General features: G+C 32.1%; 1 protein-coding gene across 3 annotated transcripts in view; it reads left to right on the forward strand.

Moving 5' to 3' along the window:
- Window positions 1-20,116, forward strand: part of LOC143065164 (uncharacterized) — a 61,342-nt gene that overhangs the window by 28,845 nt on the left and 12,381 nt on the right. For 2 of the 3 annotated variants that reach the window (XM_076238568.1, XM_076238569.1), the window contains 4 exons: window positions 7,408-7,486; window positions 8,556-8,926; window positions 11,020-11,225; window positions 12,141-13,069. In XM_076238568.1, the coding sequence (XP_076094683.1) occupies window positions 8,655-8,926; window positions 11,020-11,225; window positions 12,141-13,069 (1,407 nt within the window). In that variant the 5' untranslated portion in view covers window positions 7,408-7,486; window positions 8,556-8,654. Of the gene's footprint in view, window positions 1-7,407; window positions 7,487-7,800; window positions 7,823-8,555; window positions 8,927-11,019; window positions 11,226-12,140; window positions 13,070-20,116 lie in introns of those variants that run through there. The other variant, XM_076238570.1, reaches the window with a different exon arrangement.

Genomic DNA, 20,116 nt, shown 5'->3' on the forward strand with positions numbered 1-20,116 from the left:
GTACCCAAGGCAGGTGAAGCAAGTCAAACTATGAGCGCTGTGATTGGATGTAAGGGTACAATATATTTTTATTTATCAATGAACAAGTGTGGACACAGATGAGTGTGGATAGTATGTATGGATGTTTGACAGTGTCTTATGACAAAATGAGTTCTATGTTTTTTCTATATGGTGTTATTAACTATGTTGCACGATGACAACCAATCTGAGCATTATGAGTGTTATTTATTAAATTTTTTATGCCCCCACCTACAATAGTAGATAGGCATTATGTTTTCTGGTCTGTGGGTCCGTTCGTTCGTTTGTCCCGCTTTAGGTTAAAGTTTTTGGTCAAGGTAGTTTTTGATGAAGCTGAAGTCCAATCAACTCGAAACTTAGTACACATGTTCATTATGATATGATCTTTCTAATTTTAAAGCCAAATTAGACTTTTGACCCCAATTTCACGGTCCATTGAACATAGAAAATGGAAGTGGGAGTTTCAGGTTAAAGTTTTTGGTCAAAGTAGTTTTTGATGAAGCTGAATTCCAATCAACTTGAAACTTACTACACTTGTTGCATATGATATGATCTTTCTAATTTCAAAACTCATAACTGCTCCAAAAGTAATCTGATAGAATTTCAAGCATTTTAAGCCAATATTATCAACATCTACTAATGAGTCTTAATATGTCTACATATCTAAAAAGTCATAGTATTCAAAAGGTAATGCAAAATTATTCCTTTTCATTTTTTTTGTTATATGGATACACATTTGAGTGATACATGTACCAATACAATATTTGTTGTGGTATGAAAGTGCAGTAATTAGCATTTACTGTAACTATGTTAATTCACACAAATTGAAAAATAAACAAATGAATGGACCAGATGCTCCGCAGAGCCCAGCTTTATACGACTGCAGAGGTCGAAGCCTGAACAGTTGGGGCTAGTATTGACACAACATTCAAGCTGGAAACAGCTCTGAGTTTGAATTGTGATTAAATAGATGACACAGCTTAGGTTTCTGACACAGAATGAATGTGGTCTAATGAACTTAAATATTTGTTTTGCTTTTGTGTTAGGAGCAATTCACTATGCTGCTGAATATTAATCCTTTCAAACAAAAATATCTAAAGAAATTTTCTTTTTAATTTCTGAAATGAGAAACATTTAGAGGAGACAAACTTCAGTTAAGAGATCAGAAACTAAAAAAATGTATAATTTTTCCATTTGTAAAAGGGCATACCCTAGAAAGTGCTTGCAATCACTGAATGGTTATTAATGACTGCTTTAATTTATCAGTTGGTAATAAAGTGAATATTGCATTGTATATTGTATAATTGATTTAAGTTGACTGAACAAAGAAAGATAACTCCAATTTTCAAAGAAGATTTCATAAAGCATTGGTATTAGGTAATTCAAGAACCATTCTGGACAAACTCCAATTAAGGGTCTTGAATTTACAAAAATGTTTGTTTTTGGTCCGTAATTATTAGACTGTTTGTCCCATAACCCACACAATATATCCGAACCTTCTACTTATGGTATTAAACATTGTGGTACAATTTCAGAACAATTGAAATACTTATACACAACTTTTTAAACCGACACTAGATTAAAGCTTGTTTTGGGCACCTTTGTACCCCTTATTCCTAAACCTTAGGGACCATAACCCCCAAAATCAATCCCAAGCTTCCTTTTGTGGTTATAAACGTTGTGTTATAATTTTGTTGATTTCTGTTGACTTATAATAAAGTTATTATCCAGAAACCATCTTTCGGACAGGATACCGATTTACGACCCCAAATTTTTTGTGGTTGTATAAAAATGTTGAACATGTGCAATGAAGTATAGTTTTAGAAATCGATTAGGGAGCTACCATTTGATTTTTATGGGGGGGGGGGCTAGGATGAAAAATTTTGTCCTGCCTTTTTTTTTAGTTGTAATCTCTGTCCTGCCTTTTTATTTTTCAGTCTATTCGGTCCTGCCTCTTTTTTTCTTAGCTTATCCTGACTTTTTTACAACAATTGTCATCCTGCCTTTTTTTTTTGCCAAGTTACTCATCCTGCCTTTTTTTTTTACTCAAAATCCTGTCCTGCCTTTTTTTCAAATTTCATCCTAGCTCCCCCCATAAAAATCAAATGGTAGCTCCCTTAGACTGGATAGGCCTTATAATTTTTTCCCTCCTAATTGAAGGACCGTTTACACTCAGGGCCGAGTCATCAGCAGGCAATACAGATGTATTAAAACAACCTAGCATCATATTGCTAGTAGTGGGAGTAGCATTGTCCGGTAAATTTGTTCCCACTTTTTTTTATAAAATGTATGGTTCAAATCAAAATAGAATGCATATATGCTTTTATCTCCTGAATACTTACATTGTACATAGAGATGATATTACTTTGACAAATCCTTGTCCATTAGAGTTGTCTGTCAAATCTTAATTTCACAAAGAATGAATTGCATAACAATGAACTGAGCTCAAAGCAAAGTACTTTAATAATACACTTAGACAAAGAGCTAAATCCAGTGATATACTTTGTACTACAGGTCCTTCATGACCATCCATCCACCCAAACCATATCTCAATAACATTCCATACTACATGATTGGATTCAGAAGTCCTGAAAAAGACATGACTTTTTTTATCTTGTTTTAAGTATATATGCACAGGTTAAACCTTTATTGTGGATATAATCATTCAGTATCTAGCAACTATCAATTTGCTTCATGCACATATTGATATAGGTTGATTGCTCCTCTGTTGGAAATTAGAACACACCTCCATCTAATTTTAGTCAACTGACGAAGAAAAATTCAAAACTATATAAAATGTTATCTAAGACTTGTCAGTGTCTATTTCCTTTGCCACTGAATAAGATTCCATATTTACAACCAATGAAAATCAAATATCCCTCTAATAGACTTAGCATTGAAATCGTTTTCTAAAATGGTAGTTATGTGGAACCTAGAACTAAAAAAATTGAAACAATATATCTTAAATATTTCAAATGCATGTACATTTAATAATTCTCCAAAATTCACTTTATTTTTCCTTTTTTGGTTTTCTGTTGGAGACTGTATATTGACCTCTATGTAGCCTTTTCAACTTATAAAAGGGGGGATACATTTCCATAGAATTAAACTTTTCTGAAAGAATTGATTCCATTTATTTTCAATAAACAATAAATATTGAAGTCTATAACAGGCATCTAGGAACAGGCTCAACATTATTTCTAAACATGTATTAATATATACCAAAATGTGGACAAACCTACATTAAATATTCTACTTCAACGACTTTAATTAGTGGAGTAGATCAAATTAAAAAGTCACAATGGTTAAAAACTCCAATGGCAGTCTTTCCTGCTAAAATCTTGATGTGTAGAATGTGATATACCATTTTTGGGTCTATATACTGTCCCTTAAATTTAGGTCATTTTGACACGGCAAAATATGAAAAAAAAATGTAAACTATGGTCTGGAAAGCACACAGTTTGTGATATTTTAAGGTATCTTTACTAAGAAAACCTGCAAATCTCAGTGGCAGATCCAGAACTTTTCAAAAAGGTGTGGGGGCTCTGATGGACCAGAGGGTTGCCCACTCCCATCAAGCTTCAATGATTTCTTACATATATGTCATAAGCTAAATTTCCCCCACCCCCTTGGTCTGTCTATGCATCTGTTTATCGTTCTGCGAAATAGTACTAATACTAATTTTCCCCCTCCCTTACCTGGCCCTAGACAGTTGCTTACCTTTGTAAACATTTTATAATTATAGTCAGGTATATATTGATTGAGAGTAACTTACATAGTAGTTAATGGGACTCTTTTTCACACGGTTCTGTGAAATATAATACGGCAAATATATACCCGTACATACTATCCGCATAACACAGAAATCTGATAGATTTTCACTCCTCTGGGAAAAATCAACCTGTGAAATGAAATACCATGCCTGGAAAAAAATTAACGGGACAAATTATCCTCAGGATGAAATATCACAGAGGACGAAATAAACCGTTACATTACATGAGAAACCGGTTTGGTTACAAATAATTATGTCACGTGAAGGCGCACTGACGTCACAATTTGCATTAATTTTGCAATACACTACAGTTCACTCATACAGAACCCATTATCATGCAAACATGCAACGTGAATGTGATTGGTTATCAAATAATACAGAATTTATGCACGTACAGTTAATATAGAAGAAATTAGTTCATCAAATGTGAGTTCGTGATCTTGTGGTTAAGACCGATGGCTACAGTGCTGAAAGTCCTGAGTTAGATTCTCACTTGGGGTGCTAAAAATATCAGTACATCAGAAGGGTAATTTTCACCCTCTCACACACATCTTTGTTAATGTTCCGGGATTGTTAAAAACTTGCATATTCATCAATATTTGATTTTGTGGTTTTAACAATCCAGACAGACAAATAGCAATAAGGTGTTTAGGAAAACATGACCTAAAACCTCCTTCATATATGACAAAAATACATGGGAACTCATATTGAATGGTCAAATGTGTTCAATATGAAAATTGAAATTAAGATGGTAAAATCAAATATTAGCCGTTACTGTAAATGGACTTAAAGTATGACTTTTCAGCAAATTTAAAGGGAAATGACACGGAAGGGGCCAAATAGTGTTCAAGGGGAGCAAATGCTATTTAAATTAGTATGCAGGTTTTAAATATAGAGGGAAGTTGAGTCATCTTTTTGGGTGAAGTTAAATACTGACTAGTGTGTGGTTCTCATTGGGTCTAAGCGTGACCAATATTGACAATTTTTCGCAAGCGTGAAACGTGAAAGTCAAATTACTGTGTCATGAAAACGGGAAATGAGGTCTGTCGTGAAAACGGGAAATGGGGTTCTGCAGGACCCCGGAAATGACAAAAAAATGCAAATTGCTCATGTACATAGTGTAAGCGGGATATGGGAATCTGACAAAACAGTAAGTGGGATCTGGGATCAGAACACCCCCCCCCCCCCCCCCAATGAGACCCCCTTATGTAGATTTACCTTCTAATTCTATATAAAAAAAACACAACTAAGAACTACGTTTAATTCACTTTGACTACTGATATGCAAACCTAGAAATATTTCATAAAATAGTGATTGAAAGATTCATAACACTTTGAAAGGATAATTCAGACACGTGTTACGCGGGGAGCATGTTTTAAATTTGTTTACAAATAATAATGTCACGTGATCGCGCACTGACCTCAAGTTGCATCGCCCTTACAATTCACTAATACATGACCATTTTCATGCAAACATGCAACGTGAATGTGATTGGTTATCATATAATACAGAAATAATGCATGCACAGTTTAAGAAGAAATTAGTTCAATAAATCGATGCGATTTTCACTTTTGACACGAATAGGTCGGGTTGACATTTATACTGTCATCGGAGATAATATTGAGATAAATGGGATAAAACGGACCGTCAAAAAGGACTAGAGGAGCACATCAGTAGAACCTTAACATTAATAAGTAATACTTACCAAAATTTCTCTAATTAAAGAACTATATAACTGAAATTTCACAAAGATAACGGTAAACATTTTGTTGATGGTGATGATGCTATTATCGATCCGTTGAATTCAGGGTCAACGGAATTTTTTGCGTTGCGTTTAAATCATTGAGGCCATCTATTTTTATTGCGGGTTCCACATATATAAATCGGAATTAAAGAAAAAATGGAATGTTGTTAGCAGAATCAAAACAGAAATGATGAACATTGCAACATTTTCAGCAAAATATAAATAGGATGGAGGATCTGTGTATTCACATTATTTGTAAAACTCTCCTTATTCATGTGAAGCGTGTGCTTTACATCGAGGCTTGCTATGCTTATCATTGACGCCACAGTACTTCAACCAATCAGACAATGTTTATTTTGGGCATTTGACTTTTTTTAACTCAGATTTTGGAATATTTTAATCGAAATTATAGAAAAATGGAATGTTGTTAGTACATATAAAATAGAAAATGATGAATACTTTTAGCTAAAGATAATTTGGATGGGGGTTCTGTGTATTCACATTATTTACACAACTCTCCTTACTGATGCCATATTTTGGAATTTCCGTGACCTAAATGGTTCGCGAAAATTAATATTTTTATATATAGTATAGTAATAACTGCAGTGTGTATATTTACAATTTAAATTTTGAAACCTTTTGAAATATTTTCTAGAGAATTATTCGAAAAGACTTCCAAAATTTTATAATTTAATTTTGGATGTAACGCGTCTTCTGATTGGCTGACGTTATTTTGTTATGAGCCCATAGACATAATTTAATCATGTGACCGTGACGTTATCAACGTTTTTTCAAGGTTTTCTACGGTTTAAAATGGAATTTAGAATTAAATTATAAGAAATGACTGTAATATTTTTTCTGTCTATTCGAAATAACATAAAAAATGTAGTGCACACTGTTAAATAACCCGCTACGCGCGTTATTCAGTGTGCACCTAATTGTTTATGTTATTTCTTCATAGACAGAAAAAATATTACAGTCATTCCTTAAATAAATTTGGTGCAAAATGACGGTGGGCACGGATAACATAAACAAGCTCCGTTGGAAGTTGGTCATGATACTATTTGGCTTTAATTTTAAAACAGAATAATAAAGTACTAACACAACATATAACTGTTTTATCTAGGTTTTTATCTTAAAAAGTGGTAAATTTAGAAAATGTTAATATTGTCGCCAATGGCAGAATAAATAGTACCGTTTTCCCGTTTTCAATGCGATTCAAGAAAATAAATTGTAGCGAATAAAATTGATGACTTTAGCTTAAATAATATTGAGTTTTTAAAATTATAATAGGACCAGGAATATATATAATGGCTTCCTGTCATTAATAAGTTCTTTTCACATCATTTATGATAGTACTGACTTTAAGTGCGGGTTCAGTTTGTTTCAATGTACAGTACAATATGTCTAATTATATTATAGTGAGTTCAAATGGAAATGAAACTCCTCTGTGTAATTTTCATATAATAATGATGATAATAAAAACCGACGTATCCTCGTTTGAAATTCAATGATGATCGTTAGACTTACATTTAAATTTATCTGACAATTTTCAGAGCTTTCCGATATAGAGATCATAACCTCCACAGAGTCCTCATATATCCCAAGATTGCAATTCGTACTTTAAATAACAAATGTCAAGCCTAATGATACCACAGTATAAGGACAGTCTAAAACTATAGAGTAGGTAAATGTTTGTCATTTACATTCAAGCAGGAAGCAAATTGGCTTGAAATTTAATCACTCGCGTTTCCATTTGAACGAACAAACCGTTAACTATCATGTTTTTGATATAAACAAGAAAAGAGTTGTATGGTGATTTTCGAATAAATTGAAAAGCCAAAACTAATTCAAATTATTTATTCTGTTTCAGGTTATATGATATAGAAAAGAATCCGGAAGTGAAATACATATGTATAGAACATTTGATTTAGTCATATTGTGTGTTTAAGGTAAGTATTTACCTATTTCTTTAATTTAAATGCTATACATGACTTTATTTAAACACTTTAATCCGTTTTAAAGATACAAGGGTATTTTTTCAAACTGTCCTTTTATATAATGGTATCTTTGACGAGGTTATTTATATCAGGTACATAGTGAATTTTACGTTATTTAGAAATGTGAAATATGAATGTTGTATTTGTTCCATCGTACTTTTTCCTTCTGAATATTCAACCAGTTTAATAAAGGGTGATTGCTAGGACCTTTACAAACAGATTAACCAAAACGGAAAATCGTAGAGCTCTACGAAGTTCAAACTGGTTCCTGAATGCGTCAATAATTCAGTAAATATCCGATTATTTTTTGAGAAAGGTCTTTGGAAATTTATATTACTTGTACTATTATTGATACTTGTATACTGTGATATCTTATTGGTTGAAATGATGTATTACTTGTCATGCATGCGTTTGAACATAGAATTCGGGCCAATAGGTACGATTGTTTGATTTTTTAAATAAATTCCTCTGAGTTCAAAAAATATATATGCACTTTGAAGACAATGTATGGGTACACATTCTGTTTCTTGCATGAAGTTTTATTGGATAGTGTTGGATAGTGTTAAAATTATAAACACTTTACATTGTTTTTCATTTGGAAGAAAAGTTATTCGACTTTACAACGTCATATGCGGTATAAGACATCGGATATAACATCAATTAAGAAGTGCATGTGGCTATTTTGGAAGTTCATTAAATTTGGCTGCATTATTTTCCTAAATGTTGATAATTTTTTTAATTTGACTTTTCTTTTATACGTGAAATGTGCTATCATTATTTATTTTCGGAAAGAGGAACATCAAATATATTGCACTTTTAATGGGTTTAACAAAAATAATTGGCCGCCAATCAATTGCAACTTGTCAAAAGAATAATTCCTGTCATGATTTGACATATTTGTTAACATTTGACATTTTAAATATTTATTTTTTTCTTCTTTTCCTTAATTCCGATGTTTCTCTTTTATGATATGTATTTTAACGACATAACATGCTAATATAAATCACATTTTTTTTCTCAGTTTTCTTCCTTCATTTAACAAATTTTGTTACCGAGAGATGGTCGCCTGCAAACGCCGGCATGAGGAAATTTTGACTGTAAATGGTGATCATTATGAAAAATGTGTGAAAATGATGACTTGATAGAAGCATGCAAGAGCGGATATTGTGATAAAGTTGTCAATTTACTTCAAAGAAATTTTACAGTTCACATTCGGGATTCAAAGCAAGCTACTCCGTTATATTACAGTAGTTGTCATGGTTATTATGATATCAGCCGTGTTTTAATTCAGTTTGGAAGTGAAATTAACGCGCGTGTTCAGTGGGGTTCAACAGCCCTCCATGCTGCTGCTGACCGAGGACATATTGATTGTGTAAAATTGCTAATTCACAGGTAATTAAAGTACCTTAAGGACAACCAAATTGAAAGATTTGTGTGTTTGAGATCAAGGCTGCTCTCAGGCTGCCCCATGTTAGTTCATGTTAATGTTTTGGTGTTTTTCACTTACTGGAAGCGCTTATCAGTTAAATGATGTACTTAATAGATTTTTGCTGATAAGAATACAAATATATATCGTTAGTTAATTTTACACCCAAAACAACATGCGTGTTATATCAATAAAAGTGTATTCACCTTCAAGTATACTACAATGGTAATGCCTTTATTTTGATGATACGACAATTCTATGCTCAAACGATGATTAAAATTGGTATAGATAACTTAAAATCTGATTTTGATGTAAGTAAAAAGATTAAAAGTCAAAAGTTAAAGTTTTGTTAGATATGGTTCCTTCTGTATATATTTACTTTCATTGATAGTACACACATACTTGAATAGTGTTGGACATTAAGAAATAGCCACATCCTGGTGTAAACATGATAAAGTAAATAAATATTTGATCTACAAACTACCTTGTAAATATTTTATTTTCAAATAAAATTAAAATAGTTGTGTTTAAAAGTCTTGTACACGTCGGGTGGGTAGCTCTTATTCACGACATGAAAAAGAGAAAAAAAAAACATCATTTCTAATGTCATACCTTGCCTTACAAATAACGATTAATGGTGTCAGGTGCAAAAATGTATTCATAAGAAAAAATACCCATACATTCAACACCCATCACTAAATATTTCACCCATATTCAGTATTAGAACCTGTAAATTAAAAATAAAGATTAATAATGTTTTGTGTTACAAAGACGCTCTTAGGTGGATGTACAGAGACAAGTAAAAAGTAAAATAATAAATATACATTGTTTGTTTTCTTACCGAACGCTGACGAAAATTCAAAACGGAAAGTCCCTGATCAAATGGCTCATACTCCGAATCAACTATCCATAGTTATACCCCATTTATGGGCATTATGTTTTCTGGTCTGTGCGTCCGTTCGTCCGTTCGTTCGTTTGTTCGTTCGTCTGTTCGTCCGTTCGTCCGCCTGTCCCGCTTCAAGTTAAAGTTTTTTGTAGATGTAGCTTTTGATGAAGTTGAAGTCCAATCAACTTGAAACCTAGTGCACATGTTTCCTATGATATGATCTTTCTAATTTTAATGCCAAATAGTTTAACCACATGTTTACGGTCAACTGAAAATCGAAAATGATATTGCATCCTTTATGATCAACCCAACCTCATGAAATCTCGTCGGTTCCTAATCAAATTTAAAGCCAATTTAATGATACGAAACTGAAATACTGATTTTGCTTTGTTTTCAACGGCAAATATATCATGTAATTTGACGACAATAACATATTAAACATTAACCAATTGAGTAAGTTAACCAAGATAGCGGCGGGAAATTTGGACGGCAACTGTAAAATGGTATGTTTAATGCTAGGGAAGGCTGGCTTTAAATAATCTGTATCGGATCATCTAAAGTTTATTTTGCATCAGGGATTTGAAGTTTTAGATTTAGTAAAGTTAACATGACTTAACTTTAGAAACTTTTTTTTATTTAAATAGCTCCTTTTCCGAACGGGCATAGTACATTATACATCATTCACATTCCATCATTTCTTTGAGCTTGTTGTGTCCAAGTGACAATATGTCTTTAGAATAATCAACTTTTGGAACCTTAACATTTGAATAGTCATGGTTTAAAAAAGATCATTCAGATTAGACTTGATTTTCCTTTCACGTAACCATTCTGTACGAAGTTTAGGGATATGATGTTTTAGTTGATAACACGAAAACCCTACACACAATCAACATAACATAGAACATAAATCCATTTATTTCTCAAATGATGCTACTTAAAATATTGACATTGAAAAAGAGGGACGAAACATACCAATGGAACAGTCAAACTCATAAATCTAAAACAAACTGACAACGCCATGGCTAAAACTGAAAAAGACAAACAAACAACAGCACACATGACACAACATAGAAAACAACATAGAATAAGCGAGACAACTATATGCAATCAAGTATCAGAAACATGTCATATGGATACATAGAACATCTTTTAAGCAACCTATCTATATTTTAGTGGTGCTGATTTATCAATACAGAACAACAGAGGGGACACAGCTGTTCATTTATGTGCTTACAGAGGATACATAGAAATTGTTAAAGTATTTATTCAACACAATACTAACTTGTTTATAAAGAATAACAATGAGAAGACACCATCTGACGAAGCTGAAGGCAATAATCATCACAACACTGCCGAACTTCTTCGGCAAAATATGATTGGTAAGTTAATAAAAATATTGCGATAGGACAATGTTTGATTGGTTATAAATATACAACTCTATAGACATATGTACATAACAAACAACAGATAGATGAAAAATAATAGAGAAAATACATTTGGCTCTTTCTGATTTAGTGACAAAATGTAATGAAAACTATAACTACAAACCAGGCAAACGTTGCGAAAGTTCGTTCATCTGCACTTTGTATCCGAGCCTTGTATTCCTAAACATGTGATCAGAATTAATTGAAATTGATTATAATCTTAATCATTTGTAATTAATGATATTGCTCACATATACGTTTTGATAAAAACAATGTCACCATGTCTTCAAAAAGAGATTTGCATCCTGTATTCACAACCCCTCATAAAAAAATTCATTGGTTGTCTGTCAATGATTCTTTTAAAGGACCTGTCTTTCTCAGATAACATTGAGCACTTCATTTTTCATCTGAATGTGTATTTGTTTGTAAACACATGGTTTCTATCCAATATGGACTAAAACACTGCCGATCACAGCTTTTGAGCATGTCACACTTTGGATAATAACATGGCAATAAATCAAGTCAACATTAATGCCCCAATAAATGCATGATAGCAATTAAAACTTTCCATTTCCTTGAAGGTAGATCACCACTAGATATTTCCCCAAATAGATATTCACTGTCAAAATTAAGATTTTACGTTGTTTTTTGTTAAATGTAATAAATTGTTTGGGTCACCTACATAATTTTAAACTAAAAGTTACTCAAATTTTCAGATTATTCATATCATATGACCTGATAAGTTTTATATATACTAGTTGTCTTTTTGTTTTGTTGATATTTTTTTTTTGTTTTGGTTTTTTTGGGTTTTTTTTAAGCGCACAGTTTTGTTCACTTCAATAAAACTTGTAAACGTTCTAAATATTTCAGCAATTCAAACGAACTTTGGACATATAGGAAACCAACAAATTCGACAGGTACCTCTACAAGTCAATCGCTCATTGCCTTCCAATGTACATTCACCTGCGTCTATGTCAATCCCGCCTTCCACATCTCAAACGAACGATAATTTTGTGAGATATAGTAGTGATTTAACAGGATTTACTCGACAGTCAGCACCAATAACACATACAGACCTGAAAGTCTATAACCGACCTAATAGTCATCCGTCAGCAAATCAGTATAGACCAGGAAAAGATCAGAGGCGAAGCGAGGATAGTTGTATTTTTATTCCAAACGGTGGACAGAATGGACATTCGTCTCCCGAAAAGTTTCAAAACGGCACGTTGAATATGATAGATAATAATAGAACAACGCTTCATGTTCAAGAACGTGTAGCTATGGAGAGTTTTGCAGAAACTCTACAAATACAATTAGTGAAAAAAATGGAGGAATGTGATTCAAAAGATAAGATAATTAAACAGTTGACTCAGACAATTCAAACCCAGAAAGATAAACTAGCAGCAATAAGTCTTTCTTTTGTGCGAGTAAAAGAAGAAAATGAGAAATTGATAAAAAGTAATGCAAACGATATAATTGACTCTAGCTCACTAAATGAACGAACATCACAGTGTAATCACCAGGGTATATTAGACGCTTTACAGTTACTAAAGCAGCGAAATCATAGTGTAAGTGGAGATGAACAAAGTTTACAGTCTTTAAAAGAGGTTTTAAAGACTAGAATGTTAACTCACACACCACCTACCTCGCTGGATGTCCCTAATAAGGAATGGAGAGTGGGGAAAGACTATATTTTGTTAGGAGATAAACCTTTGAACTATTTCTCTAATGAAGATAGAGATGGAAGTTGCTCTTTGGTGTTTCTTATAAATCACAATAAGAAAGAATACGTTCTGAAGGTAGGCTATTTTAGTGTACGATTTTCATACGTTAGAATGTGTTAAAAAAGACGTAGGTATACAAGTATATATCAATGAAAACTTTATTGAATACTTAACAATTGTAGATTAGTTAGTTTTTTGTGGTCCACATTCATCCTGTTTTTAACTACTTGAAACTAAGAGCGATTGTAGATGTTATATAGTATTAAAGTTTAAAGTCTTAAAGAAATATTATGACTGACTAAGGGTAAACTATTATTTGCTTGTGCGTTTCTTTGTGATGAGTGTTTTTGCGTGTGTTAGTGTTATATTTTGATGACGTAGCGTATTTTAGCGATTTTGTTTTTATATTGTCATAAAAGTGGGAGGTTTGGCTAGCCATAAAACTGTATCAAGTCAGGAATTAGACAGTTTTTATCAAATAGTTCGTTTCTAGGTATGTTAGTGTTTGTTTTTGTTGCACTTCAGTGTTGCTGTTGTTCCTTTTTCCTCTTATAGTTAATGTATTCCACGCGGTTTTAGTTTGTAACCGGGATTCGTTTTCTCCCAATCGAGTCTTGACTTTTCAATACCGATATACTACTGTTAAATTTCTTTAGATTGCGAATGTTGACATAACAATAACATATGAACTCTAAAATCATGGACCTTGTTTGCGTTTTATTACAAATGCATTTGATATACATCGTTGAAAATTGAATCTTCCAAATCGATTAGAGTTTCTGGAATCTTGACGTGATATATATTCATAAAAGGTACTTAGTTGTAGTAGGTTACTCAGTTAGATAAACACTATTAATTTTAGAACAGAAATACTGGCAATATTATATTCAGGATTTTTTGCGATCGTTAATGTTATAACTGTTGTCTCCTTTTGCATCTGTTCAATTTTGCTATTACTATATAGATAGATTGGAAAATGTATTTTCTTGGTATACTCTATCGATTTGATCAAATGTCTTTAAGAATCACTAATGATGGCTTTTGTATCAAGAGGACATTTAATATACTAAACTTTTGAAAAAAATATTCGAGCTGTGGTGAAATTGATCCTTTAGACGAATGCTCGTCTAGCGTACACAATTTTAATCCTGGTATAAATGAGGAATTTACCCAGTCTTGCTAGATCATATCATCCGATTGTGTGCATGAAATTTTTAGTTTTGTGTGCTTTTAACCTGTTATGTGTGCTTATTGCCTGATACGATGTATATAAAATTAATTAAAACCATATTGTGCATGAACGAGTGAAGCTCGGGCTAAATATGGAATTTAATGTACCAAAAATGATACAGACATTATTTACTATAGGTCACACAACAGCCTATAACAATGAGCAAATTTCATACCGCATAGTCAGCCATTAAAAGACCCGAAATTCCAAATGTAAAACTGTGTGTAAAAAATAATAAAGAATAATTGTGTATGTTTACAATGTATGGTAATTTGGGAACAACACCGTGGTGTAACTCTTCTTCTAACTTCAGTGATTTCCATCTTTTCGATTTCACATTGATGTTTGCAATTTCCCTATTGTTTTTATATCAAATCTTTTCTTTACATTTTTTTGCATTATTGAAGAAATATTTTAGGATATATGAACATTTAATTTTAAAAGTCATATACGCTTTTTTCTCCAAAGATGCAATATATCATGAGATCGCTTTTCCACAGAAGAGACACTGATTTGCATTGATATTCTCAGTTGGTTTCCTTTTTTATGCTGTTATTATCCCCTCTGGATGTAATGTATGCTCTGTTGATAAGTTATTATACTCCCCTGTACGTCTTCATCATGTACTGATAACACGTTACATACCTATCAAACCAGGAAGCAGACATAATTACTACTCGTCTGTACCTTGCAATTTTCTGAGTAATCAGAGATGGTTGTCAGAAGTTAAATATAAATAGGTACTTCAGATTTGTATTTTTTACTTCATCTATCTTGTTTTAGAGTTATTTTTATATCTTTTCGTTTCAAACGGGTGGGTAGGTATTTTCCCTTTCGTGTCGGTTTAGTTCCCTCTAGAATTTCATTCATTATGTTTACAATGTGGTTTGAGAGGACAAAATGCGTAGTTGATATCTTCTTCTCTTTTCAAATTAATTAAAAATATGTTCTCAGTATTACAATTGTTTTGTCAGAGGAGCGGGGTCCTTGTTAACATTTCAAAAATCCGTTGCATATTCTAACCCCCATTTTATATCGTTGGTTTATTTTTTACTAGTTCAAAAGATTGTTGTTCCATTAGTATCTATTCAATCTTTCGGTTACACATATATAAACACTTGTTTTTTATCAATCTATCCATTGTACCATTTAACTATTACAGTTCTTATTTTTGAAGTTGAACAATTTATACAGTAGTTAAATATTCCAAGGTAGGTCGACCTTGATGAAGAGCGAGAATTCGCATTGCCACTGGTGAACAAGTATATTTTGGAAAATCGGACGACCCTTTTTAGCAAGGATTATACTGTTGGAAGGGAAAGTACAGGAACTTCTATATCACTCTGCCCCAGTCAATCATTGGAACAAATGGTTGTATGCTACAGCAAACTGCAAAATAGAATAAAAGCCGTTTAGCTTGTCAATTGTTATCAGAAAGAATAACTTTACCATGTTTTCCCAAAGGTTATAATCCTCTTTTGTAAAGTAAACTATCACAATAATTTCATGGATTCATAAGAAACAGAAAAAAAAAGTTAGAAAAATTACTTAATATAATATTTAATCTTATCACACTTATAATTTGATGTGCAACTCTCGGGGGAAATACAAAGAACAATTTCTAAAGAAGAAAAGGAAACGTAATATATTATACATTGAGATGACATATTAGAGTATCTTAGATCGATTAAAAAGTTTTATGTTTAAACTTCCTGCTTAGAACAAGGAAGTAATGATTTTACTTATTAATGGACAAGGGTAAAGTTCTTAATTCTCTTTCCCATAACGAATCCAAAATAGCATAAGGACTAATAGAAATCACCTGCTGTCCAGTACAATAACAAAAATCTAAATGAATTCCCCGAAAATAAGTCGCTTACGTCTGAAAGCCTTTATGTTCGACTTAACCCGGTAACAAAATAAGGATATAACAAAGGGGTTTCCTTGTGTTACATTTTGGGGTTATTTTGAAGTATGAATAAACTCATCATAGATCCATTATGAAACGATACTGAGAAACGTTGCTTATATAGTCAGAACTAACAGAACTATCCTGTCATTTGATGAGAGACTTATTGATTTGAATTTTTCTTTGAGTGAATTTTTTTCGTTATTTAATTTTTTCCTGAATAAGTTGTTTGCTGGATAATGTAATTAACTTACTTTTGCATTTTATCAATAAGAAGTCTTTAACTTACAAATTTACAGAATAACTGTTATATTATAACTGGATGTAAATATATTTAGTTTGATTTTTCACAATAGTACACATTTAAATTTTCTCATCAATATTTGAATAATATATGCAGAAACCTTCGGTAAATTAATAGTAAGAATGCTTAATGAAATTTCGATAACTGAAAAAAGAAATAAAAGCCTATACATTTTGTGGATTTTTTTATTTTTTTCATATAAAGCTCAATTCAAATATACAAAAGTTGAAGCGAATTTGCCTCGAGTGTGATATACCGAGGGTTCAAAGTATCAAACACGGAAGTAAATTCAAAAAGAGAAGTCCATAAAAACTGTCTAAACGAAACTCTACTACATCAACAAACGTCTACTACATCAACAAACGAAACTCTACTACATCAACAAACGAAACTCTACTACATCAACAAACGAAACTCTACTACATCAACAAACGAAACCACGAGAACCAATTGAAACAATCCTGACCTGATTACAGGCATTTTCGGAAAGATGATAGGTTAAACCTGGTTTTATTCTAGTAAAACCTCGCACTTTTATGAAATTTGTATAAATTTATAAATTTCCGTTACATTATCTAAATTGTGTGAGCAACTCAAACAGACTTAATGAGTTAGCATGAAAATAATTGAGATAAAATTGTGTAAACAAACATCATAGATATTCAAAGATCATAGATTACTAAATTAAATAAGCCAAACAAAATACAATTAAATCTATAAGAGACGCCAATACAAAAAGCTTTTGTAGTTGACAGTAAATGTAATCTAGAACAGTATAGTAAACATTATGACATATACACACTTTGTTGATCAAGTGCTAATTTTAAGTACGAGTATAAACAAAAAGACAAATATCTTTATGGAGAATCCATGTAGTCGACAATTGTCGAAGTGCCCCGCTTGATTTATCCATATCAGAAAAACTCAAAAGCTAATTAAAAAGCTGTGTATCTACACACCAAGCAAAGACTAATAAGAAATATAATAAACGAAAGTAACTAGTAACTCAAGACCATCCTGTATTAATGGTAAATTTAAAAACTAATGTAGAATTGTGAATGAAAATAGGGATATTTCGAAGAGACAACAACTCCATCAAAAAGAGCAGAAAACAGCCGTAGACCACCAATAGATCTTCAACACAGCGAGAAAATCTCGCATCCGAAGGCGGACTTCTGCAGGCCCATAAAAAAAAATGTCTACTAGGTCAGTTGAAATGGACGTCATACTAAACTTCAAAAGATAAAAATGAACTAAGATTAAAAAAACATACAAGACTATCAAAGGCCTGATTTGGGACAGGCAAAAAATGCGGCAGGGATCAAACATATATATACTGTGATATGTCAACCCTTTCCCTATACCTCTAACCAATATAGAATAAACAAACACACAGAAATATGCAAAGTAAAACTCAGTTCAAAGGAAATCATAGTTCGATGTAATAAAAGATAATGAAAGAAACTAAGCAAAATTACTATGATACATAAATTAACAATGGACTAAAAACAGTGACTGACATGCAAGCTTCAGTCCTCAATTAAACTGATTGAAAGATTATTTTCATCATCAGATGAAAATCAAGTACAATACCTCCAGTTAGGGGTTTAATATCATATCATCATAAAATATATGAGAACATAACCCGTATCATCCCACCAACTGGTTTGAGATGCAAAGATCCTATGAGTGAATCACTTTAAAAGCTAACAAATGCCATCCTTTTTTTACCTGACAACAGCGTAATTACTAGTATTTTCCTTCTGAATAAGTTTGTTTAAATGTTTAGTTAGCTTTTGAGGCGAGCCGACATGTTTGTGCTTTGTTCAAAATATTATCATAAAAGATAGGATGTAAAATACATCGTATAAGATGTATGTTGATTTATATTTACGAATTATGTCCTTGTGTCGATGATTTAATCTAGTAGGATTTTTTTTCTTCTAGTTTGTGAGATCGAAAACCCTTGTGTTATAAAGGAGTAGGTCCAGTAAGACCCCTTTTTGGCCCCAAAATATAGCAGTTTCACAAAATTGTTCAAATGTAATCTTTATTTATTTATTGGACAGTAGAATGCTTGTGCTACATAAATATGGGCTGTTTTTTGACAATACAAAGCACATATATTGGGTACCAGCACCCTTAAGTCATGCTAAATTACTGAAATCTTCACATTTCTAGCATTTAAGTTCAATTTTAGACGGTTTTCGTGTAAAACGAAAGTGGCCGCATTCGTGTTCATCCTTAATATTGAAATGTAAGTTGTATGTTTGATAATACATAACATATATAAAGGTTGAGGATGAACACGGATGCGGCCACTTTCATTTTTGACAAAAACCATCTGAAAAGTGACATTGTTTGGCATATTTGGTAGATTTTTCATATTTGAGCTTTAATCATGTCGTTTTAATGACTAAATCAGTTAAAATCTTTAACATAAACTGATTAATTCAAATGAAATAGACACGTAAGTGTTTAAAAAAGTGGTCGAAATCATTCGTCAGAAGAACCTGAAATTAGAGGCCAAAATTGGTCCTTACCGGACCTACTCCTTTTTTTGGTAATACAGAGATTTCTTTTTATAAAATCAAATACGTTGTTACATAATCAAGCGAATCGAACAAGTTAAGATACATAAACACAATATGATAATGACAAGGCAACGATATTATCTAAAAATCACCAATTAACTTTTTCCGATTAAGGACGAAACGCAGATGAGATTTGTTTATTACCGCTTAGGTGAGGAAAATTTATAATTTTAAACTTGGAATCGTCTTGTGTGTCTTTGGCTCTGTTTCTGAGAATACCAAAGTTTTGATTAAACAACAAACACTTCAACTTTTGAAGAATTGTATATTGACTGCAAATTGCATGTCAGTATATACAATTGATGCCTGGTTATTTTGATAGTTCTGTTTTTTCGACTCTATTTTTTATGTTATGTTATTTGTTTATATATGATATAATCGTTTTTAACGTGCAGTGTTGAGTCAAATGCATTCTCTCACACTTTAAGCGATTCAGTATTTTGTAAATTTTCCGCGTTTTCTTCCTTTATATTTATGAGCTTTTATTCTTAAGTAATTTAATTTTAATACGATATTAATGTTTGAAATATTTGATATTAATAATTTTATGAGTTTTTTTCTTTTCTCGTTGGAGGTCTTCCAAACCGAAAAGGATGCAATAAAAGTCTTTCGAAGCACCATCTTAGTGCATCTAATATATATTTATTAACTTTTAAGTACAAGATGTAATTTAGGATATTTAAATTGACATCGATAACAGATTGATATCCAATTAAAATCAAAAGATACAAAATGTACATCCTTGTATTGACAAAATGGTAAGAATACAATACAAAATAACTCAAGGATAACACTACAATATTAGTCCTCATGAGAAGTTGCGGTTTATATCAAAAGTGAGGACCTAATAGTTTAATGCGTCCTTAAACTGTGATTGGCCTTCAAATAACTTACTATCTATCGAGATATATATATATATTTTCGCTGCATTGAAGACCTGTTGGTGACCTTCTGCTGTTGTCTGTTCTTCTATGGTCGGGTTGTTGTCTCTTTGACACATTCCCCATTTCCATTCTCAATTTTATATTCGAATTTGGTTGTTTTATGTCCCTAAAGAATGCATTAGCCGAAAGACAGTATCGTG

The sequence above is a fragment of the Mytilus galloprovincialis genome, chromosome 2, assembly GCF_965363235.1.
Source record: "Mytilus galloprovincialis chromosome 2, xbMytGall1.hap1.1, whole genome shotgun sequence".
NCBI lineage: Eukaryota > Metazoa > Mollusca > Bivalvia > Mytilida > Mytilidae > Mytilus > Mytilus galloprovincialis.